At 46.3% G+C, this 13,767-nt stretch overlaps 1 protein-coding gene across 2 annotated transcripts in view; it reads left to right on the forward strand.

The window, feature by feature from the left end:
* The window catches only part of PLEKHB2 (pleckstrin homology domain containing B2), a 97,877-nt gene that overhangs the window by 48,012 nt on the left and 36,098 nt on the right, over window positions 1-13,767 (forward strand). For both annotated transcript variants that reach the window (XM_029616914.1, XM_029616913.1), the window contains exon 4: window positions 4,827-4,929. In XM_029616914.1, the coding sequence (XP_029472774.1) occupies window positions 4,827-4,929 (103 nt within the window). The remainder of the gene's footprint in view (window positions 1-4,826; window positions 4,930-13,767) is intronic.

A 13,767-nucleotide genomic window follows, 5' to 3' on the forward strand; every position in this document is an offset into this window, starting at 1 on the left:
AGTCCATCTCACTGCCATATCTGCACAGAGAAAGAGATATGGAGGAGTATCATCTGTTGCGATACTTGGATGTCAAGAGACATATTGTCCGATATCTGGAGGTTACTGAGCCTTTATGGAAGACAGATCGCCTGTTTGTCCTTCACGATGAAACTAGGCTGGGAGAGCCAGCCTCGTGGGCTACCATAGCTCGCTGGATTAAGGTGGTAGTTAGGGCTGCATATGTTGATGCTGGGAAGCTGTTACCTAGTTAGGTCAGGGCTCATTCCACTAGGGATCAGGCAGTCACCATGGTTGGAAGTGAAATTGTTGTATCCCGTCGATATTTGCCGAGCTGCAACATGTTCCTCATTTCACACTTTTCCCAGGTATTATCGTCTGGATGTGCAAACCTGGGAGGATGCAGCCTTTGCGCTTGCGGTTTTAACTGGACTGTGGACAGCCTCCCGCCCTATTTGAGAGTAGCTTGGATACATCCCACTTGTTCTGGATTCATCTGACTGGACTCTAAGAAGAAATTAATACTTACCTGATAATTTCCTTTTCTTTAGGACAGTCAGGTAAATCCAGCTTCCCTTCCCAGGCTGTCGAATAATCATATTATGGTCCTCCTCTATGGCTAAGTGTTACAGAGATTACTGGTAATTGTTAGTCTAGTCCCTAGACTAGTGTTATTACATTCTTGTCTGAGCTCAGTGTTGCCTGTTGGCTGAGTATTGAAATGATCTGTTTAATCAAGTTTTGCTAGTCTGTCCACAGTTGCTTTAGAAGAGAATACTGGCAGGCATGGGTCACTGCAGGGCTATATGTACTGTGACATCAGTTTGCTCCATCTCCATCTGCTGGTAGAGGTGCATAACCCACTTGTTCTGGATTCATCTGACTGTCCTAAAGAAAAGGAAATTATCAAGTAAGTAGTAATTCCTCATTACTGCTTACCCTAGGCGGTCTTCTCTTCCAAATGAAGTGGAACCACTTCTGTTGCCAAAGAATAAAGCAAGCTTCAGATATAAACACTGGTAGCATTTGAAATAGGCAGTTAAGTCTAGGCAGGATAGTCATTTTTTTGGCTGCTATTCTACCCAAGCATGTCAAATCCCATCTATCCCACCTCTGAAGATCCTTTTGTAGTTTCTTCCACAGACATTCATAATTCAAACTAAACACCCTTCCAAATTAGGCTCAATCTTCACCCATAAATATTTCACTCCCAATTGTACTACTTTAAACGGAAATCTTTTTTTTTTTAATGCTTTATTTTGATAACGCAGAACAGACAATAAGCAGAAACAGTGAACAATCATTTTTGTTTTGTCCCCCCCGCACTATGAGGTAGATTTTCAAAGGTTATGTGCCTATCTTGTATAGGTTGCCGACACGAGTAAGTCCCAGGACTTTCCTGGGGGAGGGGGGGTGTCAGGGGGGTATGTCGCGGCCGGCGCATCTACGGGAGCGTCCCGGGGGCGTGACCGCGGCCTCTGGACCGGACCATGGCACGTCGACGGCCGGCCCAGCGCACGCAAGTTAGGCAGGCGTAACTTGTGCAACAAAGGTGGGGGGGTTTAGATAGGGCCAGGGGGGTGGGTTAGGGAGGGGAAGGTGCGGGGATGTGGAAGGAAAGTTCCCTCCGAGGCCGCTCCGAAATCGGAGCGGCCTCGGAGGGAATGGAGGCGGCTGCGCGGCTTGGTGCGCGCCGGCTGCCGATTTTGGGCAGCCTTGCGCGCACCAACCCCGGATTTAACAGATACGCGCGGCTACGCGTGCATCTATTGAAATCTGGCGTTCTTTTGTTTGCACCTGGTGCTCGAACAAAAGTACGCGCGCTTTTTAATAAAATCTATCCCTTTGTGTTTTGCATGTTACAGCATAGAAAGATTTACAAATAGATATAGGTCATCCACTGGGGCTCATATATTGCATTCATCCTGCAGTGCCCAACGGAGGGGATTCTTCTTCCATTCGGGCGACATGGGTTGTGAAGACCAATTTGGCTAGAAAGCATATAAAATGCAACCCCCCCCCCCCCTCCTTCCCAACATGCGTGATCCTGAAGAAAGTTCCCAGGGAAGTGTCATGGTAAAAAGAGATCACGCTGGTTATTGGATATCCGTTGGGTTTTTCTTAGGTGTTTAGCAGTCTCTAATCCTTTTTTTTGGGAAATTCTGGCAGATTGTTTTAATTGCTGGGCTTCGTAAGGGCAATACAGCTTCTAAAGCCTCTTTGGCTAGCTGGTTTCAAGAAAAAAAAAAAAGGGCAATTAATTCAGCTTATTTATTGAAAGACCAGCAGCAGAGAAATCTTTCTTCTTGGGCAGAGCTTCTGCTCTTGCCCAAGAGTATTTGTAAGGCAATAACTTGGATTTCCTTAATTCTTTCCCTTAACATTTTAGTCTGGATGCTCATGCAAAAGAGGGCACAGCCTTTGGAGCTGGTATTCTCAGGGCGGCCCTAACATCCTCCCTCCCGCCCAGATTAATTGGGTTTGGCTATTTCCCATATGTCTGGACTGGTGTAGCAGGAAAAGGAAAGAGAAATGTAGTCGTACCTGATAATTTCCTTTTCTTGAATTCTGCTACACTATTCTAGAGGGCCGATGTAATAAGATCCGTGGCAAAACAGGCGCTCGTTATGTGCACGGGTTTTGATCACTGCGCGTGGCTGAAGCTGCCGCTTCCGCGGGATAGAAAAAAAATAAATTATGCAGATGACTTGCACGCAGAAATCCACGCACGTACGGAAAAATGCGCAGACCTAAGCGTGGTACAGGGCCTATGTAATAAGAGGCCGCATCCACACTCAAAACCCACGCCAATAATCCACACACAAAAGCAAACGAGCGAACGGGTCTCCCTATTAAGTGAAAGTATGACCCTGGAAAGTATTTTTAATATTTCAAATAACTGTGCTGCAGAAAACATGGCAAATATTTTCATGGATGCTAATTCACAACAATCTTGCTGTGAATCTGGCCGTGTATTTGTCCACCCAGGGAAGCGCCTACCTTGAATGCCATGAAAGCGCTTTGCTACGCTGGCTACTTTGAAGCCGAGATAGGCGTTCAGCCAGGCGCTTATCAGGCCACTCATGCTCTTTGTTCATGGCAGAAAAATCTGTACTCTGGCGCCCAGAAAGGCGTCTAGCGTACCTTGCCGTTTTGGAATTCAGCTAGGCGCTTAGTTGCTCACATATCTATATGATCGGGTGCCCAGAAAAGCGCCTAGGGAAGCACCTTAAGCTGGCCATTCCAACGCCCAGAAAAGCGCCCAGCCAAGCTGGCCACTCGAACGCCTAGATAGGCGCTCAGCTGGTGGTTTTCAGGATGCTCAGATGCCAACATAGACCACCCTCCCCGAGTCATTGCTGACACTTAACTCATGCCCTGAGCCGCATTAAAAAAACCCCACACTAGCATTAGCGCAGCTCCCCGCATTGCCTATGATTAGCTAATCACCTCCTTTGCATGCCGTTAGCATGCATTCACGCAGGAAAAACCGCAGGTCTATGAGCGCGTTCTTATGTGCTTTTTTTCCCGTGCACAAAACCCTTATTACCTCCCCATATAGGGCTTTGCGCGGGAAAACGCACGTACAAACGAGCGGCAGCTTAGCGCACCTTATTACATCGGACCCTGTGGACTTGCATAGTCTTTGAAGCAGTGTACCTCGGTTTACAGAGATTATTATTAAGAGACAGCTGAAGATTTACTTTTCGCTGCTTCTTTTCTTTTTTTCTTCCTCTTTCTTTGTTCAAGCAAAATTTGGAAGAATAATTTCTTTGGAGGAGACTTTAAGGGTTTCGTATTATGTACATGTTATTTAAGAGTTACAACTTAACAACAGATTCAAACTCTTAAATAGCATGTACATAATTTGAAACCCTTAAAGGATCCTCCAAAGAAATTATCCTTCCCAATTTTGCTTGAGCAAAGAAAGAGGAAGAAAATACAAAAAAAAGCAGCGAAAAGTAAACCTGCAGTTGTCTCTTAATTTAAAAAAACAAACCTTTCTTCCATGGCTTTGACATAAGAATACTGGCTTTATGCTAGAGCTGCACCATAAACTACCAGTGATATCACAGAAAAAGGTGTGACCTCTGTCTCCATCTGCTAATAGGGAGAGAAAACCCACACATCTGGACTGGTATAGCAGGATTCAAAGGAAATTATCAGGTAACTACATTTCTCCCTATGCAGGCCTAGAATTGTGGAACTCCCTGCCTAGGGATATTCGTCTGAGACATGAATATTTATTTATTTAGAGATTTTTTTTATATACCGAGGCACGTTAAGAACATCACCTCGGTTTACAATAAACAATAATTCAGCAACAAGCTTTACAATCTATAGACCATCGAAGAGAATATTTGCTGTTCATAAAATAGGTGAAAATCTGTTTTTTTTCACTATGACCTAATTTTTGTCAGAAATCTGTTAGGAGTATTTTGGAGGATATTTATTTGCATACATTTCTTATAGTCCATGGTTTCCAAATTAATCGATTGAGGATCACAAACAAACATTTACAATGTTAAAAAAAACACACTTCTTACCTGTCTTTCTTAGGGTTTTTATATTCCCCATTTTTTAAAGATTTTGTTGAAGATATAAAAGAAAATCAGCTAAAACATTATTAAATGACTGATGCCTGTGGGATTCCCCTGAGATGGTGGTTTTATAAAAAAAAATGTGTGGAAAGTCTTGTTTGTTCTTGGTGTATTTAGATGTAATTATGTTATCGAATATTATCCAGTTTCCGCAACTGTTTAGATGAGAAAGTGGGCTATAAATAAATAATAAGCTGCATTTTTATTTTTATCCTTTTTGGGTAGATTTCCAGCCCCCAGAAGGGAAGTCACGGGATTGCTGCTTGCAGATCATCTGCCATGACGGGAAGTCCCTGAACCTGATTGCAGAAAGCTCTGATGATTGCAAGTGAGCATCCATCGCATTGCCGCATCTTACAAATGCTGCTCTCTCTCTCATAGCCACTGACTTATAGCTGTAAGACTGTACCTAAGGGCTATTTTGTATATTATCAGAGAAACTGCAGTCAGTGCCTGTTAACTTTGAAGGATCCAAGGCAGCATGGTTTTACTGCAGGCAAATCATGTCAAACAAACCTCATTGATTTCTTTGATTTGGTGACTAGAGAATCAGATCAAGGACCCTGCGCTGGGTGTGGTCTACTTGGATTTTGGCAAAGTTTTTGAAACTGTCTTCCATAGGAAGCTCATTAATAAACCGAGCAGCCTGGGAGTGGGTCCAAAGGAAGTGGCCTGGATTAAAAACTGGCTGACTGATAGATGACGGAGGGTAATGGTAAATGGAATTCACTCTGAGGAGAGAAAGATAAGTGGAGCGCCTCTGGGATTGGTCTTCTGGCCAGTTCAGTTCAGTATTGTTGTTAGCAATCTTGCAGAAAGGGGAGAGGGAAAAGATTGCCTTTTTCTGGATAATACATAGATCTGCAACAGAGTGGACACCCCTGAAGGAGCAGACAGGATGAAAAGTGATCTAAGAAAGCTTGAAATATGGTCTTACTTGGCAGTTAAAATTCAGAAGATAAAAATTTAAAAAATCTCAAAAAACATTTTTTATATAAAAAAAAAAGGGTGTGTTTTTGATTATTGATTACAGTGTGTTTGGGATACTCCTTTGAGTTAGTTCATTTATAAGTTCAAATTCAGTGCCAAAAAGTGCAGTCATGCTCTTGGAGTGCAGAAATCAACAGGAGCAGCGTGCAGAAGGTAGTGAAAAGTTGATGTGCACCACCCAGGAGAGGGACCTTGGTGTGAACAGCGTCCATGGATCTCAAAGTAGCAACACAGTGTGATAAGGTGGTAGCCAGAGCTGGGAGAGGCATAACCAGTAGAAAAGAGAGATGGTAATACCTCCTTCACAGGTCCTTGGTGAGACCTCACCTGGAGTACTGTTTTCAGTTCCGGAGGCCATATCTCAGAAAGGACATAGAGAGACGAGGCACTCCAGAGACGGGCAACCTTTGGGTAGATGCATATAAAATCACTGCTGGACAGTCTAGTTGGGCCTTTTTAGTCTTTATCTGATGTCATTTACTTTCTCAGAAATGCTGCTGTTAATAGAAGATAATAGGTACTGCCAGCAGTGTCTCTAATAGTATGTAATAGAAGTTAATGATGCTATGAATGAAAACATTTTTGATATGTAGGAGAAGTTAAGAAACTTCTCACAGGACAAGCAGGATGGTTGTCCTCACAAATGGGTGACATCGAGGATGGAGCCCACCACGGAAAACTTCTGTCAAAGTTTAAACAGAACTTTGACTGGCCCCTACTGGGCATGCCCAGCAAGGCACTGACCCTGCAGCCAGCAGGGGTCTCCCTTCAGTCTTCTTTTTTCCGCGCAGCAGTTGCCACGCGGTGAAAGGAGCTCTCTAACCACGTTCCTGACAGGAATTTGGAAATTAATTTCCTAAGAAAATTTGCCCCTCAGGGGTCTCCCTTCGACAAATTTTTTAGTCATCTTACGGAACCCGGTAAGTTTTTTGCCTTCTTCCATCGACTGCCGTCGATTTTGGCCCTCGAGGCCTGTGGGCACTTACCGATCCCCAGCCTAAATTTTGGCTTTCAGCCATGGCAACGGGGTTCCGTCGTTGTCCGGATTGTACCCGGACTATGTCCATCACAGACCCCCACAGGGTTTGTGTAATGTGTTTGGGTAGTGGGCATGATGTCCTGACTTGCACCAAATGTGCCTTAATGACACCCAAGGGTCGCAAAGCCAGGATGGAGAAGATGGGGCTCCTCTTCCATGCACCAACCCCAACGCCATCGATAGCATCGACGTCATCGGAACCGGCACCGTCAAAGTTGTACCATCATCGTCAACCCTCCGGTGACCGTCCGCCATCGATCGCTTCTCGGCCGTCGACTCCCGTCCCTTCCCCGGATGGGCGAGGGGATCGGAAAGAAAAGCACCGCCATCGACGGCATAAGTCTCGGCCTGTCGAGGATCCACAGCCATCGACCTCTGCTCAAGCCGAGCCACCGACAAAGAAGCCGCGAACAGACCGGATGCCCTCCACGTCTCGTTCGCCGGCATCGAGGAAACCCTCACCCTCTCGGGGTGTGGGGACCGTGATCCCACCGGTTACGGTGGTCCCTCCGGCCCTGCCTCAGCCTCCCTCTCCCGTCGAGCCGGGTATGGTTACCCCTGGTCTCCGGGCAGAACTGGACCGGCTGGTCCAGGAGGCCATCGAGAAAGCGATGAAGAAATTACAACCTCCATCGGCACCGTCTCCGGCACCGGTTCCAGTGCCGCCCCCGGCACCGACACCGGCACCGGCTTCGCCACCGAGGAGAGAACCGACCACCGAGCCGTTGATACAAGCGCTAGCACCGCTACTGAGCCGCATGGAGGCACTCGTGACGGCTCTTCCATCGGTGATTCCAGTGCCATCAACAACACCACCGTCTCCGACTGGTTTCTCATCGGCAGGAGAAACACCGTTTCGAATTCCCCCTTCCGGGGTAGTTCCATCGGTACCTTCTGGTATATCTCCACCGATTTATCCTTCGGCTCCATCGATTCCGCGCCAGGCACCGATTCCATCGGCAGCACCGAAGCCATCGATGCCATTTCTGGTTCCACCTACTGCACCGATTCCACCTCGGTTTCCATCGATGCCCTCAGAGCCTCAGCCAGGTCCATCAGGGCTACAAGCCACACATGATCCCTACGATACCTGGGGTGATGATGATGATACCTCTTCTGACACAGATCTGCCTTCGCCACCATCTCCTACAGAGAGTAGAAAAAGATCTCCTCCTGAGGATCTATCTTTCATTAATTTTGTGAAAGAAATGTCAGAAGTTGTACCTTTTCAACTACAATCTGAAGCTGATGATAGACACCAGATGATGGAACTACTTCAATTTCTGGATGCTCCAAAAATCATCGCTTCCATCCCTATACACCAGGTGTTTTTGGATCTGCTCAAGAAAAACTGGGAATCTCCTTCATCGGTGTCACCAGTTAACAAGAAAGCTGACTCCACATACCTTGTCCAGTCAGCACCAGGTTTCCAAAAGCCTCAACTGGATCATCGCTCTGTTGTGGTTGAGTCCGCGCAGAAGAAGGCCAAGCGTCTTAAGCCGCACTCTTCTACCCCACCTACCAGGGACAACAAGTTCCTGGATAGTGTAGGACGGAAAGTGTATCATGGAGCTACGTTGATTTCACGCATAGCTTCATATCAACTTTACATGACTCAATACAACAGAGCCATCTTTAAGCAGATGCAAGACTATGCTGACACGTTGCCGGACCAATACCAACCACAGCTTCAAGCCCTTCTTCACAAGGGATTTGAGGCAGGGAAGCACGAGATTAGGACTGCCTATGACATATTTGATGCTTCCACGAAGGTTTCAGCCACAGCCATCTCAGCCAGACGTTGGGCTTGGTTAAAGTCATCCAACCTTCGCCCAGAAGTCCAAGATCGTCTTGCTGATTTGCCCTGCTTAGGCGACAATTTGTTTGGAGAGCAAATTCAACAGATTGTGGCGGAGTTAAAAGACCACCATGAGACGTTGAAACAACTCTCATCTGTCCCACCTGAGGTGACCTCCAAGCAACCGCAAAAGAAGGACTCTAAGAAGTCATTCTTTCGACCACGTCGCTACTACCCTCCGTCAACTAGGGCTCGTCCTGCACGGTCCTCTAACAGGCCTCAGCCTCGTCAGCCGAGAAAGCAAAGACCTACTGTAGCCCCACCTCCTGGGCCTACGGCGGGCCTTTGACTTCCCTGTATTGAGCACATGCCATCTCCCTCTTCCACACATCCCTGTGGGGGGTCGACTGTTCCACTTCTTACACCGTTGGAAACAGATCACCTCAGATCAGTGGGTGCTAGCAATTATCGCACAGGGTTACCACCTCAACTTCATAACACTTCCACCAGACTCCCCGCCCCTTCAGGCATGGAGTCTAACCAGCCATTTCACTCAATTACATCAAGAAGTATCCCTTCTTCTACAATCAAATGCTATAGAACCCGTCCCTCCTTGTCAACAAGGGAAAGGATTCTATTCCAGATACTTCCTAATACCAAAGAAATCAGGGGGGCTACGTCCAATTCTGGACCTTCGGGCCCTCAACAAGTATCTGCAAAAAGAAAAGTTCAAGATGGTAACCCTGGGCGCCTTGCTCCCTCTGTTGCAAAAGGGGGATTGGCTGTGCTCTCTTGACCTCAAGGACGCTTATACCCACATTGCGATCACACAATCCCATCGCAAATATCTGCGGTTTCTTGTAGGCCACGACCATTATCAATACCGTGTCCTACCTTTCGGTCTGGCTTCTGCCCCACGAGTCTTTACCAAATGTCTCGTAGTGGTAGCAGCATTCCTAAGGAAGGAAGGTGTCCACATCTACCCCTACCTGGACGATTGGCTAATCAGGGCCTCCTCCCAACACATAGCTCAATCCTCCCTAACATTGACAATTCAAACACTCTTTTCCTTAGGGTTTCTTGTCAATTACGAGAAATCTTGCTTAGTCCCGTCTCAAACCTTATCCTTCATTGGAGCAGACTTGGACACCTTGCACGCAAAGGCTTACCTTCCTCTTCAGAGGGTCCACACCCTAATATCCCTGGCTCGCCAGCTCCAGTCTCAAAACACTGCCACGGCTCGCCAGTTCCTCATTCTCCTAGGACACATGGCATCCTCGGTTCAAGTCACTTCCATGACCCAACTAGCCATGAGAGTAACACAATGGACTCTACGACACCAATGGATTCAAGCTTTTCAGCCTCTGTCCTCCATAGTCACAGTCACACAGGCCCTGCGCCTATCCTTAACCTGGTGGACAACTCAGGTCAACCTCCTTCAGGGCTTACCTTTTCTTCCACCGGATCCGCAAGTAATCCTAACCACCGACGCTTCTCACATCGGTTGGGGAGCCCATGTGGACGAATTACAAACCCAAGGGTTATGGTCCAAAGAGGAAGCCGAACACCAGATAAATTTCCTGGAACTTCGCGCAATCCACTATGCACTCCGAACTTTCAAAGATCATCTATTCCATCAGATAATCTTAATCCAGACGGACAACCAAGTGGCCATGTGGTACATAAACAAGCAGGGAGGCACAGGCTCCTTCCTTCTGTGTCAGGAAGCTGCGCAGATCTGGGCGGAAGCCCTCTCCCACTCTATGTACCTCAGGGCCACTTACCTGCCGGGAGTAGACAATGTATTGGCAGACCAGCTGAGCCGTGTCTTCAAGCCACACGAGTGGTCACTCGATCCTCTGGTAGTGACCTCTCTGTTTCACAAGTGGGGTTTTCCCCGCATAGACCTCTTTGCGTCCCCTCAGAACCACAAAGTGGACGATTACTGCTCTCTCATTCGGAGCCAACACTTTCAGCCGAGAGATGCCTTCTCCCTCAAGTGGACGACAGGTCTGCTTTATGCATTCCCTCCACTTCCTCTTCTGTCAAGGACTCTCGTGAAGCTACGCCAAGACGGAGGAACCATGATCCTGATAGCACCCCACTGGCCACGCCAAGTGTGGTTTCCCATACTCCAGGATCTCTCCATCCGCAGGCACATCCCTCTGGGAACGGATCCGCATCTGCTCACTCAAAACGACGGATGCCTCCTCCATCCCAACCTCCAAGCCTTGTCCCTGACGGCATGGATGTTGAAAGGTTAGTCCTTCAGCCTTTTAACCTTTCGGATTCGGTTTCTCGTGTCCTGATAGCTTCACGAAAGCCCTCTACCAGAAGATCCTATTCATATAAATGGAAAAGGTACACATCATGGTGCACTTCTCAGTCCCTTGATCCCCTTTCCTGTCCAATCTCTAAGTTCTTGGACTATTTATGGCACCTATCAGAATCCGGTCTAAAGACCTCTTCCATTAGGATGCATGTCAGTGCGGTAGCCGCCTTCCATAAAGGTGTACAGGGTGTCCCTATTTCAGTACAACCCCTGGTAACACGTTTTCTTAAAGGCTTGCTCCATCTGAAGCCACCCTTACGTCCTCCGGCCCCATCTTGGGACCTTAACCTGGTTCTTGGTCGTCTAATGAAACCTCCTTTCGAACCTCTGCACTCCTGTGAATTAAAGTATCTCACATGGAAAGTGTTATTCCTTTTGGCTGTTACTTCAGCTCGCAGGGTTAGTGAATTGCAGGCCCTAGTTACCTATCCGCCTTACACTAAGCTCCTGCAGGACCGGGCGGTACTCCGCACTCACCCTAAATTTTTACCTAAGGTAGTTTCTGAGTTTCATATTAATCAATCCATCATACTACCTATCTTTTTTCCCAGGCCCCACTCCAACTCCGGGGAACAGACTCTGCATACCCTAGACTGCAAACGAGCTCTAGCTTTTTATCTAGACCGTACAGTTGCTCACAGGAAGAGCACTCAATTATTTGTCTCTTTCCATCCTAACAAGTTAGGACATCCTGTGGGTAAGCAGGCTCTTTCCTCCTGGTTGGCGGACTGCATTTCTTTTTGCTATCAGCAAGCTGGCATTCCTTTTCAAGACCGTGTGAAAGCACACTCTGTGAGGGCCATGGCGACGTCAGTGGCACACCTTCGATCGGTGCCGCTTCCTGACATCTGCAAAGCTGCAACCTGGAGTTCTCTCCATACCTTTGCAGCCCACTATTGTTTGGATAAAGCTGGAAGACAGGACTCCATCTTCGGCCAATCTGTCTTGCGTAACCTTTTTCCAACGTGATGTACCAACACCCTTCCACCTTCCCGGTAGAGTGCGGATGCCCTTTACCAAATACCACCCCAGTTGTTGTGCCTGTTGCACGTCATTGGGTGCATTTGGTGCAAGTCAGGACATCCTCAGCTCGGTACTCACCCATTTGTGAGGACAACCATCCTGCTTGTCCTGTGAGAAAGCAAATGTTGCTTACCTGATGTAACAGGTGTTCTCACAGGTCAGCAGGATGTTAGTCCTCACGAAACCCGCCCGCCACCCCGCGGTGTTGGGTTTGTTTTGTTTTTACTTTTTAGGCACTGCCTGTAGCTTTGAAAATCAGACTGAAGGGAGACCCCTGCTGGCTGCAGGGTCAGTGCCTTGCTGGGCATGCCCAGTAGGGGCCAGTCAAAGTTCTGTTTAAACTTTGACAGAAGTTTTCCGTGGTGGGCTCCATCCTCGATGTCACCCATTTGTGAGGACTAACATCCTGCTGTCCTGTGAGAACACATGTTACATCAGGTAAGCAACATTTGCTATCTCTCCCGATGTCTATTAACTTCTGCTGTATAATGTAAGAGACTGTCCTTGCAGCACCTATAAAGTTAAACCTTTAAAGGACTGTCATGGAAATATTTCAAAGATTATTGTAATAAACAATGTAATCATAGAAACAGCATTTATTTTAAAAACATTAGTTCTAATGTGTTTGGCAGTAGTGGGATCTTGGCTTTTAACATTATTACAGGCATGAAATTCTTGCAGTGGCATCAGGGTGTAGTGCTAGAGGGTATAGGTGACCTGGTGGCGGTATCGTCTAACTGGTGATTCCAATTTCACGTACAAATAAGTATTTGCAAAACAATATATGTCTATACTTTATAAAATACCTGCCTCCACATATAAATCAGGGTTATTATGCAGATGTTTGTTTTGGGTTTTTTTTTGCATGCCTAAATTATATGCGCTTACGTTTTATAAAACGGGTAGATAAAGTATGTGTTTTCTTGCAGTGGAGATGTTCATGCATTCAGAAACATAGGCATGCACTTTTGCAGTAGAAATATGTGGTCCTTTATAAACTGCGCACCTTCTGCCACACAGTTCATAAAATAGTAGCGTGAGTCTCAAATGCCGTACCGCGGATAGGTTTGGAAGTTGGGCTTCCTGGGTGCAGAAACCTGAGGGAGCAGTGTGTGATGAGGTGTGAAGTACTTATGTGCACCAAGCAAAAGAGAGACCTGGGGGTGACTATCTGATGATCTCAAAGTATCAAAATAGTGTAACAAGACAGTAGCCAGAAACTGAAGTCTGCTGGGAGGAAGGCATAACCAGTAGAAAGACACAAGTGATAATATCTCTGTATAGGTCATTGGTGACCTCTCAAAAGATATAGACAATAAAAGCAGTTCAGAGATAGGTCATGAAATGGTGTGAGTCTGCAGCATTTGTCACGAGACTCAGAAACCTAAATATGTACTGTATGCTCTGGAAGAAAAAAAGAGACCAGGGATATAATAGAGACATTTAAATACCTCAACAGTAAAAAAAGAAAGTAATGCAAAAGAATCTCACCTTTCAGTGGCATGGAAGTTTTAGAAAAAGATCAAAGTATAATGCACAAAAGAGGGAAGACCCAGGAGTAACATTACAAAATCGTTTTTCACAGAATAGGCAATGGATACTTAGAACAGTGTCCCAGGGAAGTTGGTGCAGGCAAAAAGTAATTGAATGCAAGAAAATCTTAGATAAGTACAGCAAATCTTTGGTTGCAAGAAAGTGACCTGGAAGACAGAGTTCAACTGGAGTCTGGCATTGCAGCAGGAAATAATTTGGGCAGACTAGATAGGTTTAATGGTCCAGATCTGCCATCATATTTTTTTTAACATATGGATCCACATTCTTTCAGTGACTTCAGAAACCAAAACCACTTAAAAAGGAGGACTTATTTTTAGATCGAACAAAGTTAAAGCCTACTGTGGTCAATCATTATAGGATTCATTTACAGTAATATTATTGACCAAAAACTGCATCTGATTCCCCTTTAAGTCCTTGCTCTGTCAGCCCC

Source organism: Rhinatrema bivittatum, chromosome 9 (assembly GCF_901001135.1).
Source record: "Rhinatrema bivittatum chromosome 9, aRhiBiv1.1, whole genome shotgun sequence".
Taxonomy (NCBI): Eukaryota; Metazoa; Chordata; class Amphibia; order Gymnophiona; family Rhinatrematidae; genus Rhinatrema; species Rhinatrema bivittatum.